This window comes from Anolis sagrei, chromosome 2 (assembly GCF_037176765.1).
Source record: "Anolis sagrei isolate rAnoSag1 chromosome 2, rAnoSag1.mat, whole genome shotgun sequence".
In the NCBI taxonomy this organism is placed as follows: domain Eukaryota; kingdom Metazoa; phylum Chordata; class Lepidosauria; order Squamata; family Dactyloidae; genus Anolis; species Anolis sagrei.
In genome coordinates this window covers 17,408,711-17,435,807 of record NC_090022.1, presented here as the reverse complement: position 1 = coordinate 17,435,807, position 27,097 = coordinate 17,408,711, and the positions used below count along the sequence as shown (strand labels likewise).

The window sequence follows — 27,097 nt, the reverse complement described above, 5'->3', positions numbered from 1 at the left end:
CCAAGGCCCATTTCCGCAAGGCGCCCCAGAAGGATACCGTGGTCGACGGTATCGAAGGCCGCTGAGAGGTCCAGGAGCACCAACAGGGACACACTCCCCCTGTCTAGCTCCCGGCGCAGATCATCCACTAAGGCGACCAAGACCGTCTCGGTACCATGTCCCGGTCTGAAACCAGACTGTGCCGGATCCAGATAATCCGTGTCTCTCAAGAATACCTGGAGTTGTGAGGCCACCACGCTTTCCATGACTTTGCCCAAAAAGGGGAGATTGGAAACAGGCCGAAAGTTGTCCAATTTAGTGGGGTCCAGTGATGGTTTCTTCAACAGCGGCTTTATAATAGCCTGTTTTAGGCTCGCTGGAATCTTGCCTTCCCGAAGGGAGGCATTCACCACCACTGTTACCCACTCAGCCAATCCCCCTCTGGCCTCCCTTAGAAGCCAGGATGGGCAGGGGTCTAGGATGGACGTGGTGGGCCTCATTCCTCCAAGTATCTTGTCCACATCCTCGGGTTTCACAAACTGAAAAGAATCCATCAAAATAGGACAAGCAGGTGCTCTTGTTACATCCTCGGAGACTGCATTTAACGCGGCGTCCAGCTCAGAATGGATCAAGGCGACTTTGTCTGCAAAGAACCGAGCAAATGCTTCACAGCGCGTGACCGAATTGTCAGGGCTCCCGCCTGAGGTGGCGGGAGTTAAAAGACCTCTGACAATCTGAAACAACTCCGCCGGACGGTTCTTTGCAGACGCAATAGTGGCCGCAAAGAAGGTTTTCTTTGCGGCCTTTATTGCCGCGGCATATGCCCTAAGAAAGGACACAAACCGTGCTCGATTTGACTCGCTCGGATCCGAGCGCCACACGCTCTCTAGTTCTCTCTTCCTTCGCTTCATCACTGCCAGCTCCTCAGTAAACCAAGGGGCTGGTTTAGCTCGGCTACTTGAGAGGGGACGTTCCGGAGCAATCATGTCAATAGCCCTGGCCATCTCCCCATTCCAGAGAGCGACCAAGGCTTCGACATGGTCACCTACCGAGGTGGCGGGAAAATCCCCAAGAGCCGTCAGGAATCCATTCGGATCCATAAGCCTCCTGGGGCGGACCATCTTAATGGGTCCTCCACCTTTGCAGAGGTTAGGGGGCGCAGTGAGCCTAAATCTGATCAGGAAGTGGTCGGTCCATGGCAACGGAGAGATGGACAACTCCTCCACACCGCCACCCTGTTCCCATCCCTGGCAGAAAACCAGGTCCAATGTGTGTCCAGCGCAGTGGGTGGGGCCAGATATTTGTTGGGACAGCCCCATGGTTGCCATGGCAGACATGAAGTCCTGAGCCGCACCTGTGAGGGTCGCCTTGGCATGGATATTGAAGTCTCCCAGCACATCCCACTGCCTCCACCTCCGCCTCTGCCTCCATCTTGTCTCCACACTGGGCAACTCCTTCTGGTCTTCCCCTCCAGAGATGCGGCCAGGAGAGGGTGGCATGTTCCAGGTGCAAGGAGGAAGAGGTGGGACCGAGGAGGTAAGGCCGAAGAAGGTGGCAGAACGGCCCCTCTCAAATGGCTGATCGACCCCCTAGGAGTCACAACCCCCAAGTTTAGAACCACTGCTCTAGAACAACATCAAAGGAGATTCGAAATGCAGGCCACTGTCATTAACCGAAACAATGCCTAGTTAATTCCACAATAAACAGATAGCAGATATTTTGTAATGGATCTTGTCCATGCCATGCAACTCGTTTCTTTTGCCCAGCCTTACCTGCAGCAGTTCTGCTGGTGGCTGCTGACATTTCTCTTTCATCTCCTGGATGAGACTTTCCAGAGAAGATTGTTCCCGGGAAAGTAAGACCAAGTGTTCATCTCTTTTCCTTACAATCTGCTTCTCCAGCTCCTCCATCTGGGCCCGGAGATGTTTCTCCTGTTCTTCCAGAAACTGTCGTATTTCTGTGATTTCTCCCATTGTTTTTTCAATTTTTGCTTTTGCCTGCTTCTGCAGTGGGCAGAAAGAAGAGCAAGTAAATGAGTATCACATTAAAATACAGTTGCCGAAGTGAAAAAAGAGAGGGCTTCTGGCACATCAATGGTTGTGTAGGAGGAGGAATTTCAACAGAGGGTTCCTGACAAACCATCAGGTAAAACTCCCTCTTCTTGTTGTTGTGTGCCTTCAGGTCAGTTCCCTCTTGTGGTGGCCCTAAGATGAATCTGTCATGGGGGTTTCTTGACAAGATGTATTCTGAGGGTGAGTGGCCTTGCCTTCCTCTGAAGCTAAGAATTGGCAACTCACTCAAGGTCACAGTGTGGGATTCATGATCAGTCTTCACACCATCCAAAGATTTATATGATTAAGCTGAATTTTTAACATGTTTTTTACACATTATTTTAAGTTGCGTGCTTTCCGTAATCACATTTACTCCTATACTTACAAGCAGGTCTTGGGCTTCCTTTTCTGTCTTTGCCTTATATTCCAGAAACTTTTCTTTCTCCTTCACCAGATCATCCTGACGAAGACTCATCAAAACCTGCAGAAAAACAAACTGTCAGTTTTCACTGGAAAGTAACAGCCACATTTCACACACATACACAAGTGCAATGCCATCCATTTTTCTGTGTTGAAATTCGTTTTCCTAGTTTTGGCCCAGCTCTCTAAACTGATAAGACATTTTGGATTCTGACTCTGTCATCTGGGGAATCATCTGGAAATTTGAAAGGCATGCCTCCTGTCCTGTCATCCATCACTGATTCTTCTTTGAATCATAGAATCATAGAATCAAAGAGTTGGAAGAGACCTCATGGGCCATCCAGTCCAACCCCCTGCTAAGAAGCAGGAATATTGCATTCAAATCACCCCTGACAGATGGACATCCAGCCTCTGTTTAAAAGCTTCCAAAGAAGGAGCCTCCACCACACTCCGCGACAGAGAGTTCCACTGCTGAACGGCTCTCACAGTCAGGAAGTTCTTCCTCATGTTCAGATGGAATCTCCTCTCTTGTAGTTTGAAGCCATTGTTCCGCGTCCTAGTCTCCAAGGAAGCAGAAAACAAGTTTGCTCCCTCCTCCCTGAAGCTTGCTATTGAGTGACACCAATGGGATACAGAAAAAGGAGAAACATCTAGAGAAAGTCAAATGCATCTAATACAAGAGGAGACATTGGGAAACACGTTTTTGAAGACAGGGACAACCTTTTCACTCCTCCAGTCTGCTGGTACTCTGTTCTATAGGAATTCTCAAAGTGGTTCCAAAACTATTTTTTCCAGTTCTTTTAATATCTTTGAATGTAATTTATCTATTTCTATTAGTGAGTACCACTGATGTGGGCGAGCTGCTGGGGCAAGGAAGGAGGACAACGTACTTTCCTGATCCCTGTCCCTCTTGGCTGGTCATCCAGGGAGGAGATGCAATTCAATCCAAATACGACAAATCATGAATGCATCTCTCAGGGAGGGGAATATTCCATCCTGTTTAAAATAAGCAGTAGTTAGGCCACTGCTGATAGTTGACATGTTCTAAAGCAGTGCTTCCCAACCTGTGGGTTCCCAGGTATTTTGCCCTAGAACTCCCAAAAATCCTAGTCAGTTTACCAGCTGTTATGATTTCTGAGAATTTAAAGCCAAAACATCTGGGGACTCGCAGGCTGAAAACCACTACCCTAAACTTTTAAAACCTATAATGGTATTCTATTTATTGCCTCTCAGAAGCAAAATTCACAATGAATTGGGGTGTGAACTCCAAACAACCAATTGTAAACTGGGGTGTGAACTCCAAACAACCAATTTGCCTGGATTCTTTTCATCTGTTTATGACTGTCCTTTGAACTGTGAAACCAAGTAATACCTTCTTTGCCTCGATCTTCTCACAAAAAGAAGGTCATCTTCAACCTCAGCAAGATGGAGTGGATGAGGGATTAGAGGACATCCAACCCCAAATTGGGAAACAAGTCGTCCAGGAATACCTGGCCGCTCTAAATGAGTCCAAGTCACCAGGGCCAGATCAACTACACCCAAGAGTACTGAAGGAACTAGCGGAAGTCATTTCGGAACCATTGGCAACCATCTTTGAGAGTTCTTGGAGAACGGGAGAAGTTCCAGCAGATTGGAGGAGGGCCAATGTGGTCCCAATCTTCAAGAAGGGAAAAGAGGATGACCCAAACAACTACCATCCGGTCAGCCTCACGTCAATACCAGGCAAGATTCTGGAAAACATTGTTAAGGAAGTGGTCTGCAAACACTTAGAAACAAATGTGGTCATTGCTAATAGTCAACATGGATTTATCAAAAACAAGTCATGCCAGACTAATCTGATCTCTTTTTTCGATAGAGTTACAAGCTGGATAGATGCGGGGAATGCCATGGATGTGGCGTACCTGGATTTCAGTAAGGCCTTCGACAAGGTCACCCATGACCTTCTGGCAAACAAACTAGTCCAATGTGGGCTAGGCAAAACTACGGTGAGGTGGACCTGTAATTGGTTAAATGGACGAACCCAGAGGGTGCTCACCAATGCTTCCTCTTCATTCTGGAAAGAAGTGACAAGTGGAGTGCCGCAGGGTTCCGTCCTGGGCCCGGTCCTGTTCAACATCTTTATTAATGACTTAGATGAAGGGTTAGAAGGCAGGATCATCAAGTTTGCAGACGACACCAAATTGGGAGGGAGAGCCAATACTCCAGAGGACAGGAGCAGAATTCAAAACGATCTTGACAGATTAGAGAGAAGGGCCAAAACTAACAAAATGAAGTTCAACAGTGACAAATGCAAGATACCCCACTTTGGCAGGAAAAACGAAATGCAACGATACAGAATGGGGGACAATGCCTGGCTTGAGAGCAGTACGTGTGAAAAAGATTTTGGAGTCCTTGTGGACAACAAGTTAAACATGAGCCAACAATGTGATGTGGTGGCAAAAAAAGCCAATGGGATTTTGGCCTGCATCAAGAGGAGCATAGTGTCTAGATCTAGGGAAGTAATGCTACCCCTCTATTCTGCTCGGGTTAGACCACACCTGGAATATTGTGTCCATTTCTGGGCACCACAATTCAAGAGAGATATTGACAAGCTGGAATGTGTCCAGAGGAGGGCGACTAAAATGATCAGGGGTCTGGAGAACAAGCCCTATGAGGAGCGGCTTAAGGAGCTGGGCATGTTTAGCCTGAAGAAGAGAAGGTTGAGAGGAGATATGATAGCCATGTATAAATATGTGAGAGGAAGCCACAGGGAGGAGGGAGCAAGCTTGTTTTCTGCTTCCTTGGAGACTAGGATGCGGAACAATGGCTTCAAACTACAAGAGAGGAGATTCCATCTGAACACGAGGAAGAACTTCCTGACTGTGAGAGCCATTCAGCAGTGGAACTCTCTGTCCCGGAGTGTGGTGGAGGCTCCTTTTTGGAAGCTTTTAAACAGAGGCTGGATGGCCATCTGTCAGGAGTGATTTGAATGCAATACTCCTGCTTCTTGGCAGGTGGTTGGACTGGATGGCCCATGAGGTCTCTTCCAACTCTTTGATTCTATGATTCTAAGTAGGTAACAACAGAGTCCACCAGAACTGTTTTCGGCCAGATTGTGCATCACAAATGGGAACATTGGCCTGAAGTGTGAGGTGTTTGTTTCTTTATTTTTTCCCAAATCCATTCACCTTTATTGAAATCTCCAAGCACAGAAATCATTATTTCTCTATTTCCTGCTTGGCAGCTTCTTTGGACCTTTTTGCCTAGATGCCAAAAAGCTGAGAATTGACCTGAACCATATGCAGGCTTGCAAAGGCCTTGCAGTTCTTCTCCTCCTCCTTGGTGATAACTGGGACTTCTCTTTTTTGTGGACATTTTTGATGGGCATAACTGATCCAGAGAGCTGTATAGTCATGATTCTCTTTAGAGTTGGAGGAAGAAACTTCTGCCATGGCATACCACTCATCGCTGCAGTAGGCAAAGGAGGGGAGCACACACACCCCAATCACCCAGCTACCAAAAAAGGATCTTTTGATCACCTTTGCAGAACCAGTCACTTTAGTTCTGAGCGAGGTGGATGTTTCACTCAAAATGGAAGGGAGATACAAATACAGATTTGGGGGTATAAACGGTTAATGTAAAAACAAGCAGAAGTAAATACCTTGCTAAATGTAAGGTGGAAGAAAAAATGTTAAACTATAGATATACCAACAAAAGAGAAGCAGAAAGCCCTCTTTTGAAACTAATGTGTATATTTAAGTTTTATTTTAGATTGACATGTAATTAGGCCTCACAACCTCTGAGGATGCCTGCCATAGATGCAGGTGAAACCTTAGGGGAGAATGCTTCTAGAACATGGCCATACAGCCTGAAAAACCTACAACAACTCATACATATGTCATTATTGTTCAAGTATGTTTATATTTATGCTGTTGTCTTTTATTTGCAAAAAGAAAACAGTACATATGAAAGAGATCTAGGAGTCTTAGCAGACCTCAACTCAATATGGGTCAACAGTGTGATGAGGCAGCTCAAAAAGCCAATGCAATTCTAGGCTGCATCAATAGGAGTACAGTCTAATGTCTAGATCTGGAGAAGTAATAGTACCACTACATTCTGCTTTGGCCTGGCTTCACCTGGAATAACACTAGTGGCCATCTGTCAGGAGTGCCTTGATCAAGTGTTCCTACATGGAAGGGGGTTGGGCTGAGTGGCACTTGGAGTCTTTTCCAAATCTATGATTCTATGGAAAGATAGAAAGTGAGCAGTTGAAAAATATGCTTGCCCACTGCCACCCAAAATAGAACTTGCTAGCAAACTTACAGCCATAAACAGGTTATTTATAAAATGGGTTAGAAATTACAATTTAATGTGAGATCTTTCATACACAATATAGTAGCTGCAATAACCACATTAGCAATACAGATCCAAACCTACTTTTATTTTCTTTTATAAGAGGAAGGAAACATCACTTTTTTAAATAAAGAAACTCCAGTTTTTCCCACTAGATGTGCTAAACAGGACAGTCTGGCAGCCACTTTAGCATTGTTTCAAGGCGGCTTCAAGGCAGCCTGAAGTTCAGGGAGAAATTTTGTTTTCACCTCCTCCATTTGGAGTCCTCCAGAGAGATATAATTTTACTAGAATCCTATAAATTGTAGGCTTCTGGACAGATTAATCCATTACTAAAAGGTGGGAAGCAAAGGTGATGAAATTCCCTTTTACCATCACACATACCTATTTCAACAAGTCTTTTTGCTTAATAATAACTTCCCCCCACTTCAGGCAAGAAATTGTTATTTTAAGCCCAGCGATAAGATTTTCTAACGCAAGTGCATCTTCACAGAACTTCTCAGGAAGCTTCCACGGGCATTTCCTTCCCTCAAAAAACACAAGAGTTTCTTACCTTGTAGTCTTGAGCAGCTGTCCCCAGAGGAATCCTTCGATGATCAACATGCTCCCTGTCACACATCTCACAGATGAGGGTTTCGTCATCTTTACAGAAAAGCTTCAGAGGCTCCCGGTGTTTCTCACAGACTCCCTCCTTCCCTTTTGCCTTCTTGGGTCCCTGAAGGCTGAGTAGCTTCACTTTTTCTACAAGATTGGCTAGCTGCTGATTTGTCCTGAGGTTCTCTGGTGAAACGATTTCTCTGCACTGAGAGCAGAAGATCTTTGTGTTGTCCGGCTTCTTCCAGATCTGGGTCAGGCAGGCTCTGCAGAAGTTGTGTCCACAGTCTAAGGTCACAGGATCCTTGAAATAATCCAGGCAAACAGGACAAGTGGCTTCTTCACAAAGACCCTGCAAGGGATCCTGTGCCCTTGGAGCATCAGCCATGTCTGGCTTACAAAGAACTCGGGTACTTTCCTTTGCATTTACTTGCAGAGTATTCCCTGTAAATGATTCACTCAGCATACTAGCATCAGTCCTTAACTGGGAGGGTACATCTTGGAGAACAAGTTTCTAGATAAACAAGTTCCTTTTTCAAATAAGGCACCATGGATTTAGTAAAACTGCAACAGTGTGTTTATTTATTTATTTATTTAGACATCTGTCACTCCGGTTTTGATGGATTCATTTCAGCTTGTTCCGCCTGAGGAGGTGGACAAGATCCTTGGAGCGTGAGAGCAACTACATGTGCTCTAGACCCTTGTCCCTCCTGGTTTATCAAACTTGCAAGTGATGTATTAGCCGAGTGGTTTATGAGGATTATCAATGCCTCGTTGGATCAGAGACAATTACCAGCAAGCTTAAACAGGCAATTGTAAGACCAGTTCTGAAAAAGGCATCCCTTGATTTTTCAGTTCTTAACAACTACCAGCCAATTTCTAATCTCCCCTTTTTAGGGAAAGGTGGTAGAGCAAGTGGTGGCTTCTCAGCTCCAGGGATTCTTGGATGAAATTGATTATCTAAATCCATCGCAATCTGGTTTTAGACCTGGTCATGGAATGGAGAAGGGTTTGGTTGCCTTACTAAATGACCTCCGCAGAAAACTAGACGGGAGAATGTGTCCTTGTTGGTTCTCTTGGGCATCTCAGTGGCTTTCAATACCATCGGCCATAGAATCGTAAAATCATAGAGTTGGAAGAGACCTCATGGGCCATCCAGTCCAACCCCCCCCCCCCCCCCACACACACACACCAAGAAGCAGGAAGATTGCATTCAAAGCACCCCCAAGTGATAGCCATCCAGCCTCTGTTTAAAATCCTCCAGAGTCCCACTGGTGCACACCTCTCACAGTCAGAGCCATGGTATCTTGGACCGACTCTCCAAAATAGGTCTTGGGGGCACTGCTTTGCAATGGTTCCACTCCATCCTGGAGGATCGAACCCAGTTGGTGAAGCTAGGGGACACCTGCTCAGACCCTTGGCTATTGTTCTATGAGGTCTTGCAAGGTTCCATTCTATCCCCATGCTGTTCAACATCTACATGAAACCACTGGGTGAGCTCATTCAGAGTTTTGGAGTTTAGTGCCATTTCTATGCAGATAACAACTCTACTACTTGCCTGGCTGCTGAGATGGCCTGGATGACGGCTAACAAACTGAGGTTTAGTCCAGACCAAACAGAGATCTTCCTGGGCAGTCATGGGGCCAATCGGGGTATCGGGTGCTTACACTCCCCCTGAGGATACAGGTACTTTGTCTGGGGGTCTTTCTGGATTCAGCACTGATGCTTGAAGCTCAGGTGTCAGCAGTTGCCAGGAGGGTCTTTGCACAGTTAAAACTTGTGTGCCAGCTGCGACTGTATCTTGAGAAGCCTGACTTGGCCACAGTGGTCCACACCTTAGTTAAATCCAGACGGGATTACTACAACATACTCTTCGTGGGACTGCTTTTGAAGACGGCCCAGAAACTGCAACTGGTGCAAAGGTTAGCAATCAGACTGCTAACAGGAGCTAATTATAGGGAGTGGACCACACAACTACTAAAACAGCTCCACTGTTTGCCGATAAGTTTCCAGGCCCAATTCAAAATGCAGGTAATTACCTACCCTAAATGGGTTGGGTTCTGCTTCTGCCTATCTTCGTGACTACATTTTCCCCTATGAACTGGTGTGGACCCTAAGATCTTCTGGGGAGGCCCTTCTCTCACTCCTGTCACCATCACAATCACTGTTTGTGGGAACAAGGGAGAGAGCCTTCTCGGTGGTGCCCCCCTGGCTCTAGAACTCTCTTCCCAGGGAGATTAGACTAGCACCCACTCTGTTTACCTTCCGTAGGTACCTTAAAACATGGATATTCCAATGTGAATTTGCAAAAGATTAGGCCCTTGTCTACCATTATCCAAACCCAATGAATTGTCAGATTGAACACAACACTTTACCCCCAGCCCTGCCCCTCTACAATGTATTTTACACAAGTCCATGCCCAGCCCTCGCCATCTATAATTTTAATTGCTCACTATAGCCCTGGTTTTGGATATTGAGATTAGTTTTGTTTTATTATAATATTTTTATATTTTATTGTTTTAATTGTTTAATTAGCTTGTTACATGTTGATCTGCTTTTAAAAATATGTTCTTATTGGTTAACTCTGTTATTATGGGGCTTAGTCCCGATTGTAAGCCACCCCAAGTCCCTTCGGGGAGATGGTGGCAGGATATAAGAAGTTGTTGTTGTTGTTGTTATTTAAAGCACTTTTCTCTCACTTTCTACCTGCGTATTTCCTATAATGTAGTAGGTTTGGAAATAAAGATAATTTTTTAAATAATATAACCTCAAACCTTGATTTTTCTACAACAAAATACTGTATATAACAACAAACATGTATTTTGGTTCAGGGAAATGTTGAATTCAGACCGAATGTAGTGAATGAAATTGTTTCATTTTTGTACCTAAAATACGAGTTTTTAAATTGGTCTTTGTGTCCAACAGCTAAATACGTAAATCCAGGGTGGCATTAAATGACTCCCAAGTTTGTTTTTGGTGGAAGCAGAAGCTGAAAAGCCAAATTCATACCAATAGTGGACACAAAGGGGAGCATTGCGAAGTCTTTCTTGCTACTGATAGGCCGATCTGGTCATTCAGTGACACGGATTTTGTTTTTGAAACAAAGGTCCACTGAATTTCAACAAGATCTTCATACTTCATCATGGATATTTTTAAAAATCAAGATTTTTCATGGAACCCTTCTTCTTCATTTCCCTTTCAATGTATATCAAGGTTTCCACAACCAGTGTGCTTCAGAATAGCCCAGTCACAAACTTGCTATCTATATCTGTATATCTGTATCTATATCTATGTATATAATAAAAGTCAAAACTTGTATGCGGAGGACAAAAGTGTGGCAGGAGGAGTATGTGCCAGCGTTCTGATTGGCTGCCGCTGTGGTGCTATTTGCATATGGTCTCTGATTGGCCTGCTTCAACAGGAGCCCCTGGTGGAGAAAAGAGTTCATGACAGAAACTGGGACATGAGAAGGAAATTTGCATATGGTCTCTGATTGGCCAGCCTCAATTCCAAGATTCCGAGATGACTAAGAGAGGAAAGGAAAAGGCCAGAGGGGGCTGGGTCAGACAATTACCAATACAGACCACACTTGGCACACAGAGCACACAAAACCCACTCTACATCCTACTGCAGTTTGGAGGAGGATGAACCATGGATGATGGGACTTGCAATACCTGCACTCCCTTCCTAAGACCATTACAACTGACAACAATGATGGATCAGAACCACAATTTACAGAGAGAGCCCGCATGACCCACTCTACATCCTGGTGTGGTTTGGAAGAATTTGACAATGGATGATGGGACTTGCAGTCACTTCACTCACTTCCTGAGACCACTGAAACCCTCGCCAATGACTGATCAAGACCAAATACGGCACACAGAGTCCCCATGACCCACTCTACATCCTGGTGCACTTTCAAGGAAGACAGACCATGGATGATGGGACTTCAAGTACCTCCACTCCCTTCCCAAGACTGCTGCAACCCTCATCTAATGACCGATCAAGACCAAGCTTGGCACACAGAGCCCCCTTGACCCACTCTACATCCTGATGCTGTTTGGAGAAGGAGGGACGATGGATGATGGGACTTCCAGTGCGGTTCAGGGCAGGATGGGCCACTAATGATGGGATTTGCAGTATCTTCACCCGATTCACTTCCCACAGAACATTGTAGCCCCTACAAATCAGAGACCAGGCCCAAACTTGGCACACAGAGTACTCATGGCCCACTCTACATCCTGATGCAGTTCTAAGGGGGATGGGCCATGGACGATGGGACTTGCAGTATCTTTACTCACTTACTGAAACCACTGCAACCCTCATCCAATGACCAATCAAGGCCAAATTGACACACAGAGTCCCCATAACCCACTCTACATCCTGGTGCACTTTTGAGGAGGACAGACCATGGATGATGGGACTTCAAGTACCTTCACTCCCCTCCCAAGATTGCTGCAACCCTCATCTAATGACCAATCAAGACCAAACTTGGCACACAGAGACCCCATGACCCACTCTATGTCCTGCTGCAGCTTGGAGGAGGGTTGACCATGGATGATGGGACTTGCAGTACCTTAACTCACTTACTGAAACCACTGCGACCCTGAACCAATGACTGATCAAGACCAAACTTGGCACACAGAGCCCCCATCTTACTGTAGGGTGGGTCATGGAGGATGGACTTTGGATGATGGGACTTACAGTACCTTCACTAACTTACTGAAACCACTGCCACCCTCATCCAATGACTGATAAAGACCAAATTTGGCACACAGAACCCCCATGACCCACTCTATATCCTGCTGCTGTTTGGAGGAGGTTGGACCATGGATGATGGGACTTCAAGTTCCTTCACACACTTCCTGAAAACAATGCAGCCGTTATCCAATGACCAATAAAGACCAAACTTGGCATATAGAACCGCCATTACCCACTTTCTCTAATAACCCGGGCAGCGCCGGGTCCCCAAGCTAGTCTATGTATATAATAAAGGTGAAAGTTTGTATGCGGCGGACAAAAGTGTGGCGGTGCGACGGGAGGAGTATGTGCCAGCGTTTTGATTGGCCAGCCTGAAAGTTCCAACATTCTGATTGGCTGCCGCAGTGGTGCTATTTGCATATGGTCTCTGATTGGCCAGCTTCAATAGGAGCCCCTGGTGGAGAAAAGAGTTCATGGCAGAAACGGGGACATGAGAAGGAAATGTGCATATGGTCTCTGATTGGCCAGCCTCAATTCCAAGATTCTGAGATGACAAAGAGAGGAAAGGAAAGGACCAGAGGGGGCTGGGTCAGACAGTTACCAATACAGACCACACTTGGCACACAGAGCACACAAGACCCACTCGACATCCTACTGCAGTTTGGAGGAGGATGAACCATGGATGATGGGACTTGCAGTACCACCACTCACATTCTGAGACCGCTGTTAACCTCATCCAATGACTGATCAGGACCAAACTTGGCACATAGACCTCTCATGACCCACGTTACGTCCTGGTGTGGTTTGGCCGGGGATGGACTATGGATTATGGGACTTGCAGTACCTTTGCTCAATTCTTGAGACCACTGCAACCCTCATCCAATTACTGATAAAGACCAAACTTGGCACACTGAGTCTCCATGACGCACTCTACATCCTGGTGCGGCTTGGAGGAGGATGCGCCATGGACGATGGGACTTGCAATACCTGCACTCCCTTCCTAAAACCATTATAACTGCCAACAATGATGGATCAGGACCACAATTTACACAGAGAGCCCGCATAACCCACTCTACATCCTGGTGCAGTTTGGAAGAATTTGACAATGGATGATGGGACTTGCAGTCACTTCACTCACTTCCTGAGACCACTGAGACCCTTGCCAATGACTGATCAAGACCAAACTTGGCACACAGAACCCCCATGGCAAACTCAACATTCTGGTGAGGTTTGGGGGAGAACAGACTATGGATGATGGGACTTCAAGTACCTCCACTCACTTCCCAAGACTGCTGCAACTCTCATCTAATGACCAATCAAGACCAAACTTGGCACACAGAGCCCCCATGAGAGACATCCTGGTGCTGTTTGGAGGAGGACGGACAGTGGATGATGGGACTTGCAGTACCTTCACTCACTTCCTGAAACCACCGTGACATTCATCCAAATACCAATAAAGACCAAATTTGGCACTGAGAGCCCCCATGGCCAACTCAACATTCTGGTGATGTTTGAGGGAGACTATGGATGATGGGACTTGCAGTACCTTAACTCACTTTCTGAGACTGCTGTGACCCTCATCCAATGACTGATCAAGACCAAACTTAGCACACAGAGCCCCCATGACCCTCTCTCCATCCTGGTGCAGTTTGGAGGACGATGGACCACAGACGATGGGACTCACAGTACCTTCACTAACTTCCTGAGACCACTGCGAGCCATATAAATAACTGATCAAGACCAACCTTGATATACAATTCCTTTCTCTAATAACCCGGGCAGTGCCGGGTCCCCAAGCTAGTATATAATAAAGAAGAGTGTTTGTTTGTATCGGACAGAGGAATTGTGGAGGGAGGGCGGACGGTGTATGTGGCAGCATTTTGATTGGCCAGCCTGAAAGTTCCAACATTCGGATTGGTTGCCGCAGTGGTGCTATTTGCATATGGTCTCTGATTGGCCAGCTTCAAGAGGAGCCCCTGGTGGAGAAGAGGGTTCATGGCAGAAACGGGGCATGACAGAAGGAAATTTGCATATGGTCTCTGATTGGCCAGCCTCAAATCCAACATTCCGAGATGACAAAGAGAGGAAAGGAAAGGCCGGGGGGGGGGGGGGGGACTGGGTCAGAACACTACCAATACAGACCGAAATTGGCACACAGAGCCCCCATCACCCACTCTACATCCTACTGCAGTTTGGAGGGCTATGAACCATGGATGATGGGACTTGCAGTACCACCACTCACCACATTCTGAGACCGCTGTTAACCTTATCCAATGACTGATTAGGACCAAACTTCGCACAGAGACCTCTCATGACCCACTTTACGTCCTGGTGTGGTTTGGCCGGGGATGGACCGTGGATTATGGGACTTGCAGTACCATTGCTCAATTCTTCAGACCACTGCAACCCTCAACCAATTACCAATAAATACCAAACTGAGACTCCATGACGCACTCTACATCCAGGTGCAGTTTGAAGGAGGATGCACCATGGACGATGGGACTTGCAATACCTGCACTCCCTTCCTAAGACCATTATAACTGCCAACAATGATGGATCAGGACCACAATTTACACAGAGAGCCCGCATAACTCACTCTACATCCTGGTGCAGCTTGGAAGAATTTGACAATGGCTGATGGGACTTGCAGTCACTTCACTTACTTCCTGAGACCACTGAGACCCTTGCCAATGACTCATCAAGACTAAACTTGGCACATGGAGCTTCAATGACCCACTCTACATCCTGGAGCAGTTTGGAGGACGACAGACCATGGATGATGGGACTTCAAGTACCTCCACTACCCAAGACTGCTGCAAAACTCATCTAATGACCAATCAAGACCAAAGTTGCCACACAGAGCCCCCATGACCCACTCTACATCCTGCTGCAGTTTTGGAGAAGGGTGGACCATGGATGATGGAACTTCCAGTACCTTCACTCACATTCTGAGACCTCTGCAAACCTCATCCAATGACGGATCAAGACCAAACTTGGCACATAGACCTCTCATGACCCACTTTACGTCCTGGTGTTGTTTCGAAAACTTTGGAGATGGATGATGGGACTTGCAGTACCTTTGCTCACTTCCTGAGACCACTGAGACTCTCGCCAATGACTAATCAAGACTAAACTTGGCACATGGAGCTCCAATGACCCACACTACATCCTGCTGCAGTTTGGAGGAGGACAGACCATGGATGATGGGACTTCAAGTACCTCCACTCCCTTCCGAAGATTGCTGCAACCCTCTTCTAATGACCAATCAAGACCACACTTGGCACACAGAGCCCCCATGATCCACTCTACATCCTGCTGCAGTTTGAAAGGGGATGGACTTTGGATGATGGGACTTGCAGTACCTTCACTCACTTACTGACACCACTGCCACCCTCATCTAATGACTGATAAAGACCAAACTTGGCACACAGAGCCCCCATGACCCACTCTATATCCTGCTGCTCTTTGTAGGAGGATGGCCCATGGATGATGGGGCTTCAAGTACCTTCACTCACTTCCTGAAAATAATGCTGCCATTATCCAAAGACCAATAAAGACCAAACTTGGCATACAGAACCGCCATTACCCACTTTCTCTAATAACCCGGGCAACGCCGGGTCCCCAAGCTAGTATATAATAAAAGTCAAAACTTGTATGCGGAGAACAAAAGTGTGGCGGTGTATGTGCTTGCTTTCTGATTGGCTGCCACTGTGGTCTCTGATTGGCCAGCCTGAAAGTTCAAAGATTCCGATTGGCTGGGCAGCGGTGCTATTTGCATATGGTCTCTGATTGGCCAGCATCAAGAGGAGCCCCTGGTGGAGAAAAGAGTTCATGACAGAAACGGGGACATGAGAAAATTCCAAGATTTCGATTGGCTGGGCAGCGGTGCTATTTGCATATGGTCTCTGATTGGCCAGCTTCAAGAGGAGCCCCTGGTGGAGAAAAGAGTTAATGACAGAAACGGGGACATGAGAAGGAAATTTGCATATGGTCTCTGATTGGCCAGCCTCAATTCCAAGATTCCGAGATGACAAAGAGAGGAAAGGAAAAGGCCAGAGGGGGCTGAGTCAGGCAATTACCAATACAGACCACACTTGGCACACAGAGCCTGCAAGACCGACTCGACATCCTACTGCAACCATGGATGATGGGACTTGCAGTACCATCACTCACATTCTGAGACCACTGTTAACCTCATCCAATGACTGATCAGGACCAAACTTGGCACATAGACCTCTCATGACCCACTTTACGTCCTGGCGCGACTTGGAGGAAGATGCACCATGGACGATGGGACTTGCAATACCTGCACTCCCTTCCTAAAACCATTATAACTGCCAACAATGATGGATCAGGACCACAATTTACACAGAGAGCCCACATAACCCACTCTACATCCTGGTGTGGTTTGGAAGAATTTGACAATGGATGATGGGACTTGCAGTCACTTCACTCACTTCCTGAGACCACTGAGACCCTTGCCAATGACTGATCAAGACCAAACTTGGCACACAGAGTCCCCATGACCCACTCTACATCCTGGTGTACTTTCGAGGAGGACAGACCATGGATGATAGGACTTCAAGTACCTCCACTCTCTTCCCAAGACTGCTGCAACCCTCATCTAATGTCCGAACAAAACCAAACTTGGCACACAGAGCCCCCATGACCCACTCTACATCCTACTGCGGTTTGGAGTAGGGCATACCATGGATGATGGGACTTGAAGTACCTCTACTCGCTTTCCGAGACTGCTGCGACCCTCAACAATGACTGAACAACACCAAACTTGGCACATAGACCTCTCATGACCCACTTTACGCCATGGTGTGGTTTGACTGTGGATCGAGCATGGATTATGGGACTTGCAGTTTCTTCGCTCAATTCCTGAGACCACTGCAACCATCATCCAATTTCCGATAAGGACCAAACTTGGCACACCGGGTCTCCATGATGCACTCTACATCCTGGTGTGGTTTGGAGGATGATGCACCATGTACGGTGGGACTTGCAGTTCCTTCACTCACTTAGTGAAACTACTGAGACCCTCATCCAATGACTGATGAAGACCAAACTTGGCACACAGAACCCCCATGGCCAACTCAACATTCTGGTGAGGTTTGGGGGACAACAGACTATGGATGATGGGATTTCAAGTACCTCCACTCACTTCCCAAGACTGCTGCAACCCTCATCTAATGACCAATCAAGACCAAACTTGGCACACAGAGCCCCCATGAGAGACTCTACATCCTGGTGCTGTTTGGAGGAGGATGGACAATGGATGATGGGACTTGCAGTACCTTCACTCACTTCCTGAAACCACCGTGACATTCATCCAAATACCAATAAAGACCAAACTTGGCACAGAGAGCCCCCATGGCCAACTCAACATTCTGGTGATGTAGAGGGAGACTATGGATGATGGGACTTGCAGTACCTTAACTCATTTTCTGAGACTGCTGTGACCTTCATCCAATGACTGATCAAGACCAAACTTAGCACACAGAGCCTCCATGACCCTCTCTCCATCCTGGTGCAGTTTGAAGGATGATGGACCACAGACGATAGGACTCACAGTACCTTCACTAACTTCCTGAGACCACTGCGAGCCATATAAATAACTGATAAAGACCAACCTTGATATACAATTCCTTTCTCTAATCCAAAAACAAACAATACCCTTTTAAAATAACCCGGACAGCGCCGGGTACCCAAGCTAGTTTCTATATAAAGTTTACTGTTTGTCCTCAAGTCAGACCTGTTGATCAATCTTGTCAACCTCCTTGCTAAAGCCTTTCCTTAAAACTTCCAGATGAGTTTTTTCCAAACTTCTGAATTCTGAATTTACCAAGTTCTGGTTTGCCTGAATTGGCTCCCCAGTCAGCTTTGCAAAGAGACAAGCATTTCCCTGACCTCCAGCAATCTAGATATGCCAAATTATCATCAACACTTCATTAAACCATTTTGATGTCTTGGAGCTCCAGAATATTTATTCACATGTTTTAAACTACTTATTATATATGTCTATAGACACACACACATACATAGAAATCCCCTCCAGAGAGTAACATAGGAATGCCAGGTCTGAGCCTTTTTACTTTATTCCATATCTTAGGCACCTTATATTAAGTCATGAGAAGCGGCAAAAACCTTCAATCTTGAAGTATATAGAGAAGGAGAGGGGAACTTCATCTGTTTCAGTATATAATCCTGCCATTCTGAATTTCAAAAAAGTTAAAGTTGATCAGAATCAGATTATAAACAAAAACAATTGGGACAATATATTTAGAAATACTAAAGATGGCTAAAATAACAACTGAAGAGTCACTAACATCCAGTAATATTTTCTTCAACAATAGGATGAAACCTTTTCCATCATCCATTATTACGGAGTATTAAATCCATTATTATGTATTAAGAAAATCTAATTTAATGAGTTTAAGAATACACAAGCAAATGAAGCAATTTTATTAGACAGACAGATGTACATTTAGGTAGATCGGTGTTTCTCAACCTGGGAGCCGGGACCCCTGGGTGGGGTCATGAGCGAGGTGCCAGAGGGGTCACCAAAGACCATCAGAAAAGACAGTACAAACACAGTACGGTGTTCCCTTGCTACTTCGCGGTTTCCTTTACGTGGACTCGCTGTTTCATGGGTTTTTAAAATGTAAAATATTTATGTCCAGTGGAGGTGTGGCAGCCTAAGGTTCGGTGGGGAAGGCCTACCTCCCTGACCTCCACAGACCCCTGAAGTGCGGTGGCCTGAGGCATGGCAGGAAAGGCCTGCCTCTCTGGCCTGCTGCCGCCTGCGTGGCTCGGAGGCTCTGCCGGGGTCTGGGGAGGCCAGGGAGGCAGGCAGGTGCCCTCAGGATGAGCCAGGAGGCGGGTAGGGAAGCACAAGTAAGAAAATAATATATAAAATATATTAAATAATGTATAAATATTAAAATTGATATATAGCATCCCTACTTTGTGGATTTTCACTTATTGCAGGTGGTCCTGGAACGGAACCCCCGTGATAAGTGAGGAACACTGTATTTTTACTTATTTCAGGAAGAATTTAAGCATTTTGTTATTTTCATCCTGGCTTACAGAAGAAGGTCTGTGAGAGAGGCCTGGCTGCTTTAAGGTGAGATTCTGAGGTGGCCTTCCATACATGCATAAAAGAACGGGAGGACAGTCTCTCCGGAGAATGGGACATCTGAAAGTAGGCAGATCTGGTCTCCCGTATCAGCATCGTAAAAAGCCACCTGGTTTGAATCGCAGTTCAGACAGACTCGGATCCGCTTGGTCTTTTCACTCAGCAGGAAATCACTACTAGAAGGGAGACTGGGAGCACGATACTTACCTCTCCACTTGCACACAGCCCAGATCCCTTGAGAGGGATCAATGTTAACAGAGCCTTTTCTCCTGACAGACTTCCTGGCCACTCCCACAGCCCAGTTGCCTTCCCCTTCCACAAAAACTTCCCAGGAATGCCTGCCAGATGTGAATCCCTCATGTCCCAACACATACGCTCGTTCACTGAATCTCTCAGGATTGTTAGGCAGATCTTGCTTGTCTCCAAATCTCACACTTTTCTGATCCTCAGATAGAATGAGCCAGGGATTCGCTGTGTCTGGATCCAGAGTGACATTTGCTGTTGGAGACAGAAAGAGAGAAAGAGATGAAGGAAAGCAAAGAGAAGCAGAAGGAGCTGAGAAAAGAACTGGCACAGAAAGGATTCACACACCATATAATCAACTTCATTCTCCTCACAATAAAACACCCTTTTTATAATTGTGATAAAGACTACTTGTTGGGAAATCAGTATTTCCAGCATGAGAGGGTTCAAACTCTACTTGTGAGGGTTTTGTCTAGAAGAAAGGATGCTTCTGGTCTCTTCTCAGAAAGAGAAGTTAGCCTTCTTTTACAATTAATATTTTGAGTGAATATATATGATAATAATACCTTTGAATGGGGTTGCTGGAACAAAAGGGCCTTCTGTCCCTTTAATGGTTGTACAGAAGAGACCATGTCAGCAGTTACGGACTGTCACCTGGTTGTGCAAAAAGAAGCACCTGCTGAACCTCCCTCTTTTGCACAATCATTAGAAGGAGCCCTCAGTGGCGCAGTGGGTTACACCCTTGTGCTGGCAGGACTGAAGACCAACAGGTCGCAGGCTGAAATCCAGGGGGAGCACAGATGAGCTCCCTCTGTCAGCTCCAGCTCTCCATGCGGGGACATGAGAGAAGCCTCCCACAAGGATGGTAAAACATCAAAACATCTGGGTGTCCCCTAGGCAACGTCTCTCCAGACGGCCAATTCTCTCACACCAGAAGCTACTTGCAGTTACACTTACACTATACCTGTTCCGACTTCATTCAACTTAAATTCAACTTAAAAACAAACCTACAGAACCTATCTTGTTTGTAACTTGGGGACTGCCTGTACACTGAAAAACAAACATTATTGAAAACATTTAAAATGCAGAACAGATGCAGGTTGATAGCATTTTAACTGCCATGGCTCAATGCTTTGGGATCATGGGAGTTGTAGTTTCATGAGACACTCTTTGGCAGAGAAGGTTGAAGATCTTGTGAAACTACAACACCTAGTATTCCATAGCATTGAAGTGTGAAAGTCAAAGTGATGTCAAGCTGTTTTAATTCTACAGTGTAGAAGCATCCTTCAAAGCAGAAATTACATTCAGTTTATTTCTTTAATGTATATCCCATTTTCTCCAGGAATAGGATTCTAGGCAGCATACAATATTTGAAAAACACAACATAAAAACTCTTAATAAAAAGTTAAAACATAACTAAATCCAACTTTGATTGAAAAAAGCACTGAAAAAGAAGCTTAAAACATAATAGAATAAGATGTATAACGTATTATCGAAAGCTTTCATGGCCGGAATCTATGAGCTTTTCGGGCTGTATGGCCATGTTCTAGCAGCATTCTCTCCTGATGTTTTGCCTGCATCTGTGGCCGGCTTCTTCAGAGGTTCTGTTGGCCATGAGGCAATTGGGATGTGTGGCTCTTTCTCCCACCTGTGGAATGCCCAGGGTGGGAGAAAGAGCCCTTGTCTGTTTAAAGCAAATGGGACAGTTGCAGTTAGCAAGCTTGAATTAGCATTTGAGTAGCCATCAAGTTTGCAATCAGTGAGGATATATGCATAGAAGTAGCCTAGCCTATGTTTCCTGGAGGCATCCTTTGTTTGGGAGGTGTTAATGGGCCCTTGATTATGTGTCACTACCTCTGAGGATGCTTGGCATAGATGCAGGCAAAACGTCAGGAGAGAATGCCTCTAGAACATGGCCATATAGCCTGAAAAACCTACAACAACCCAGGGCCCTTGGTTGCTTGTTGTCTGGAGTTCACCTGTTTCTGGGTAGTATTCATTATTTACTTGAGACACCAAAAAGGCCCTCCCCTGCATCCTCCCCAAATGTGCCTGGGATGGCAGTGGGAAGAGAGAAAGCCTGCAAGAAAACCTTGAAAAACTTTTAAGTGGCAAGGACCCAAGCAAACATGGCTTGCTAAAGGTCACCAGCAATTTGGATTCTGATTGGAAATGGAGTGGTAGTTGTTTCAGCAAAGAAGACATATGCTCCTTAAAAGTTGCTTCGGACAGCAACGTGGCTGCTGCGTTCAGTTACGACTGTTTTCTACTCAGTTCTGTTCATTAATTAACACTGTTGCTCCGATTGTCAATCAAATCACACTACAAAAAAACATAAACAAAGAATACTCCTAGAATGAATAATTGACTATTTTTATTTTAGCTCTTTTAACTTGAATTGTTTTTTTTTCCCCAGGACTGCTACTCAATGAGTATCATGTTATTAGCCTCTCATTCTTTTAACCTCCATTCACTCTTTTTAATAATTGTTTTAGAGATATTTCATTGCATAAGGACCATGATTCTTTTATACTGTAACATTGTAGCTGTAAGAGTTTTTTGTAAAACTTAGAGGAGATATTTTGCAATTCAAACCATGGAATTCACTCAGCAAAACACACATTCTTTTTTAAAAATTGTAAAAATCTCTGGTGCTGATCCATGAAGTTACAACCAACAGCCTCCCAAAGGAACAGAAAGAGTGGACATGAAGGGGAGAATGATTTCATGAAATGCCACCAGGCAAATGGCACCCTCCCTCCTGTGACTTTTGTCCACCATTGGAAATTTACCTTTCTGAAGCTCTAGCCCAGGTGACACAGCATCCAGGAGAGCAACTAAAACAAAACAAAACATATGTAAGATTAGGCACCAAATCATCTTGTTCAGAAAAAAAAAATATCAATTCACAGTAAAGCTTCCACACTACAATACTTTCAGAAAGAACTACAAACTTGATTCTTTCAACAGGCCTTTGATAATGCTTAGGATAGCAGCCAGACTGTTCTTTAGCCAGGGAAGCCTAAATTGATTGCATGGTGTAAAGAAGTCTTTATCCCACCAAATGGGACCAAAAATGTAAAGACTTATCAATGCCACCAATAAAATGTAAAGACGTGGTGTTAATCCCACCAAATGGGACCACCAAAAATGTAAGGAAAGTTCCTAGACTGCTATTAAATTAAACTGCCACCAATATGTTTAGAGACGCTGGTCTTAAAGTCTCTGTTTATCCCTATTTGCGTTGTGGGGTAACTTTGGTAGAGTGGAATGCACCGAACATAAAATCAATGGAGGAGGCAGGTTTAAAATACAAAGAGAACAAGTTTATTGTTAACAAAGCGTAATTGTTGCAATATTGAGATGTTGAACTTGGCACATGCTTGATGGTTACAATATGGCTTGGTCGAGATACATTCAGGCTTCTGATGTTACAATCTTATAAACTCCTTCTTCAGTGAAGTGCTTTATTATTTCAGAGTTCCCTATTGTGAATATTCACACTGTTTGTCCTATACCGGATCAAACCACTGATCTCCAGTCTTCCACTACTGGCGATCCTAAAACCCCCTCTGTTAGATTCTTTTTAACTCAAGCAATCTAACGAGGTTTCTCCTTCAGCTCCCTTGCTGAAGAAATATTCACAAATACTAAGAACTAACTGAATTTACACTACTTCACACCACAGAGCCCTAACTGACTCTGCTCTTCCTCTCAGGGTCTCATCCTCCTGACTAAACTACTTTCTCCAGAGTCCTATCTGACTCTGCCCTCTTCTCAGGGTCTCATCCTCCTGACTAAACTACTTTCTCCAGAGTCCTATCTGACTCTGCCCTCTTCTCAGGGTCTCATCCTCCTGACTGAAGCTTAACTGCCACTTTCAAACCTTTTTCTCCTTAAGCTCCGCCCACCTCCTCTTCGGCCTTGTCACCATGGCAACCTATCTCTCACAGCTAGGCCATGGCAACAAATGTAAAACAAAATACAGTTTAAACACAGTATAATAAACACTTTATAATAAACATATCTCTACACATGGATTTTTAATCAATGACTATTTGCTATATTTTATTTTTGTCAATTTTATATGTCTCGTTTAAAATATGTTATTGCATTTTTAATGTTGATACACTGGATTATTTTATAAGTGGTGTGGCACCATGTGTGCTATTTGTAAGCCTCCCGGAGTCCCTATGGGAGATGGAATCCCCTCCCCAAAGAACTTAGGCAAGCTTCCACACTACAGTACTTTCAGAAAGAACTACAAACTTGATTCTTTCAACAGGCCTCCGGGCTGATATGAGTCACCTCCGGGCTGATATGGGTGGGATATAAATAATGTAAATAAATAAATGGTGGTGGGGTATAAATAAAAGTTTGCTATTATGTTTACTATTAAACACCTCCAAAAAAGGTTTAAAAAGAAACTCAAAACAAATACTCATTTATTATACTGGAAGAATGGTACAAGCTGAAGGAGGCAGGGCTACACTTGGCTTATGACATGATTCTCCCTCAGCAAGACGTTCTGTTATGTTTTACAATTAAGTTGTGCAATCATTGTCCAGGCATCATGCCTGAACAGCAAAACACGGGAAGAGAGAGGAGAGCAGGGGAGCTTCCATCACCAGTTTACTTTACCAAAGTGGAAATTATAAGAAACAAGGGAAGAAAAAAGGGAATTCCTGGATCCACTTTGCCAGAGGCCTTGAAAGGGCTTCTAGAATAATATCCCTATAGATATTAGATCGGACACTTCCCTTTTAACATTCCGGAAAAAAGTCAAGATGTGGCTTTTTGGAACAAGTGTTTTCAAATGCAGAGTAACTGACATGGGAAAATGGAACGAAGACCGGACAACGGTTTTAACAAGGAGACACTATGAATTTATATTTTATTGATACGTTTAATTTTATTATATGTTATATTTTATTATATTTATGATAGTGTAAGCATTGAATTTTACCGTTAACCACCTTGAGTCGCCTACAGGCTGAGAAAGGTGGTATACAAATGCACGAACTAACTAATATAATAAATAAATTAATAAATAAAAGGCTCAAAATATCTTCATGTACTAAAGGAAAGAGTATTTAATTTATCTGTTTCATTTCACATGTGCATATTGTTCATTTGGATTTATCAGTTTGTTATAACAGGATAAATGCTGCTTCTTTTCCCCCTGTGGTGTTGGAACCCAGCCCTATTTTTTCCACATTGTTTCTGCCTCTGGTACCAAACTTACTATTAAAAGAAGTAACACTTGGAAACAAATCTAGTTCATTAACTGAGGTAATGCTTGTAAATGCATATAAACCAGTAGTGGTATCTCCCTGCGTGTGTTCGTGTTTGTGCACACGCACACTGACTGCCATTCTCACAGAACTAAGCTGGGTCCTTGTGACGATGTGTAAGTTTTATTTCTTTGGTTATGTGTAGTTTGGACAATGGTTTAGGGATGGTAAGTATGGGAGATTATGTTTTGTTGGAGAGAGTGGCTTGATGTTAGCTAAGTTGCCATAGCAGCAGGGGCGGAGCCAACCTCCTCTTCAGAGGCAGCTGTGTTTTAAAAAGTCAGTCAGTGGCCGGAGAGCTGCTGAGAGGACACTGAATCTTTTGGTGGAGATTCAGGGAATGTGTCTGTAGCCAGTGTGCTATAGGGAAAAACTGAATCTCTTGGAGATTCAGGGAATCAATTGGTGACCAAAGTGGTTGCAGAGAAGGACCCGGTACAGGGGGTTGTTGATTCTGAATTAAGAATCAAGGTTTGGCTGGGTTTAAGACTGTTGTGCCAGCTGTGAAACCTTATGAAGTGTTTGCCTGAGTTTACTCATGAAACCTTTCCAATGTATCCATCAAGATTTGTACCTCTTTTGAAGAACAGTTATACATTGTTATACTCCAGTTAAAATAAACTTGTTACTTTTTCCTCAAGCCTTGCCTGATACAGTTCCTTATAAGCTGAACAGCCTGGAATAGTAAAGTCAGGCCAGGAAAGTAAACGCTACGCTATCACTGAAACAAAGCCTTCTGTAATTAACAGTTCCTTTGTAAAGTAGTTCCTAGGCTGATATTGATCGTTGCCCAGCTTCCCTCATAGATTAGGTGGCAGTGGGTGTTTTACCACGCGCGCCTTCACATTTGGTGGCATTCGGTGGCATTAATACAGTCTTCTTTACAATTGGTGGCAGCAGTTTAATAACGACTCCTTCACAGTCCTTCTAGTAAAAAAAAAAAAACAGTGCCTGGGTGTGGAGAGAGAAGCCCCATTGCTTCTTCCCCAAGCTGTGATGAGAATACAACAAAAATAAGAGTTCGGCCAATGCAGAAACCAGCACAACTCCTAGTGGACACATCTCTTTACCTCGGAATGGCTTCAAGGCAGCAAATAGAAAGGAATTTAGATCACAAAACTCCCAGATCTTCCATTTCAGCTCAGGAGGGAAAGCCACTGGCTTCTCAGACGTTTGCTTTTTCTCATACCTAGTGAAGAAAACGGATCAATTGGGGGTGGGGGAGAGCCACTCCTGCAAATTACTTTTTTTAAAGATACAGAAAGAGTTTGCCATTTCAGGATAAATATTGCTGAGTAAACAAATACAACAAACAATTATTAGAGATCTCACTATGGCAGTGACACTAGCTATGAGACAAGTCCCATAAAGTCAAAAGGAAAGCAATATTTTTATCTGTGGCATGTTAGAGGCCTTCATTTTCTTCCACGGAGCAGCAGAGGATCACCGTGTCCACCTGTTATGTCTAACGGAAAGGACTGGGATCCACTTACCTCTGCAAGAGGCTCCTCGCATCCTAGAGGGAAGAAGAACAAAAGAAGAGGGATGTCATTGCTCACATATCTGATTCTTCGCTGGGTGAGAAAGCAGTCTGTCCCTCCCCAAGGACATTTCTGTAACTTCAAAATTGGGAATAGTGCAACTATCCTTATGTAAAGACTATGTGCCCTTGAGGGTAACAGAGGAGAAAGGGACAGTTAGAGTTCCCTGGTGCATTCTCCTTTTAATTGTCTGTCATCTCAGTTTCTTGCCCATCGATAGGCATCCTCAGATTTGAATTCCTTTCCACCAAGTCCTCCTCAGTCTCCTTCCTGAGTGCTTCAAAAGAGCAAAAAGGAATTGAAGAGTTGCAGAGTTGAGACACAGGAAACAGTTTTAACAAGTTTGTGTTCCACGAAAATACTAAATAAGTCTTTGATTTCAATTAACTTCTCTATGCAATTCTCTGTAAATGCAAATCTATCAAAATCCTAAACAGAGATTTAGGTGTCATACATACAGCAGGTGCATCTTGGAAGCGCCTATATGGAACAGAGTTGTCTCTTGGTGTATCAGGTTTGATTCTTTCCCTCCTTTTGTATCAGTGGTGTAGTGGTAGACTTTGGGGGCCCTCATCAAACAAGACAAATCTAATGGTTATTTCACTTTAATTGTTATGGAACCCTAAGATGTGTAGTTGAAAAGGCATCAGAGTGCTCTGGCTGAGACTTCTACGTCTCCCATGCTAAATTGGAAATGTAGGATTCAGTAGGATGTTGCCATGACAGTTAAAATGAAATGTAGTGCTATATGTGTGTTGTGTAAATGGGCCCAGGGCACCCTCTAGAACAGTGGTTCTCA

General features: G+C 44.6%; 1 protein-coding gene across 1 annotated transcript in view; it reads right to left on the bottom strand.

The window, feature by feature from the left end:
- Positions 1-27,097, bottom strand: part of LOC132765253 (uncharacterized) — a 71,189-nt gene that overhangs the window by 13,903 nt on the left and 30,189 nt on the right. Inside the window, exons 12-18 of the mRNA XM_067464748.1 lie at positions 26,251-26,273; positions 25,828-25,946; positions 22,256-22,300; positions 19,207-19,718; positions 7,335-7,859; positions 2,416-2,511; positions 1,752-1,982 (exon numbers count right to left, since the gene is read on the bottom strand). Of these exons, the coding sequence (XP_067320849.1) occupies positions 1,752-1,982; positions 2,416-2,511; positions 7,335-7,859; positions 19,207-19,718; positions 22,256-22,300; positions 25,828-25,946; positions 26,251-26,273 (1,551 nt within the window). The remainder of the gene's footprint in view (positions 1-1,751; positions 1,983-2,415; positions 2,512-7,334; positions 7,860-19,206; positions 19,719-22,255; positions 22,301-25,827; positions 25,947-26,250; positions 26,274-27,097) is intronic.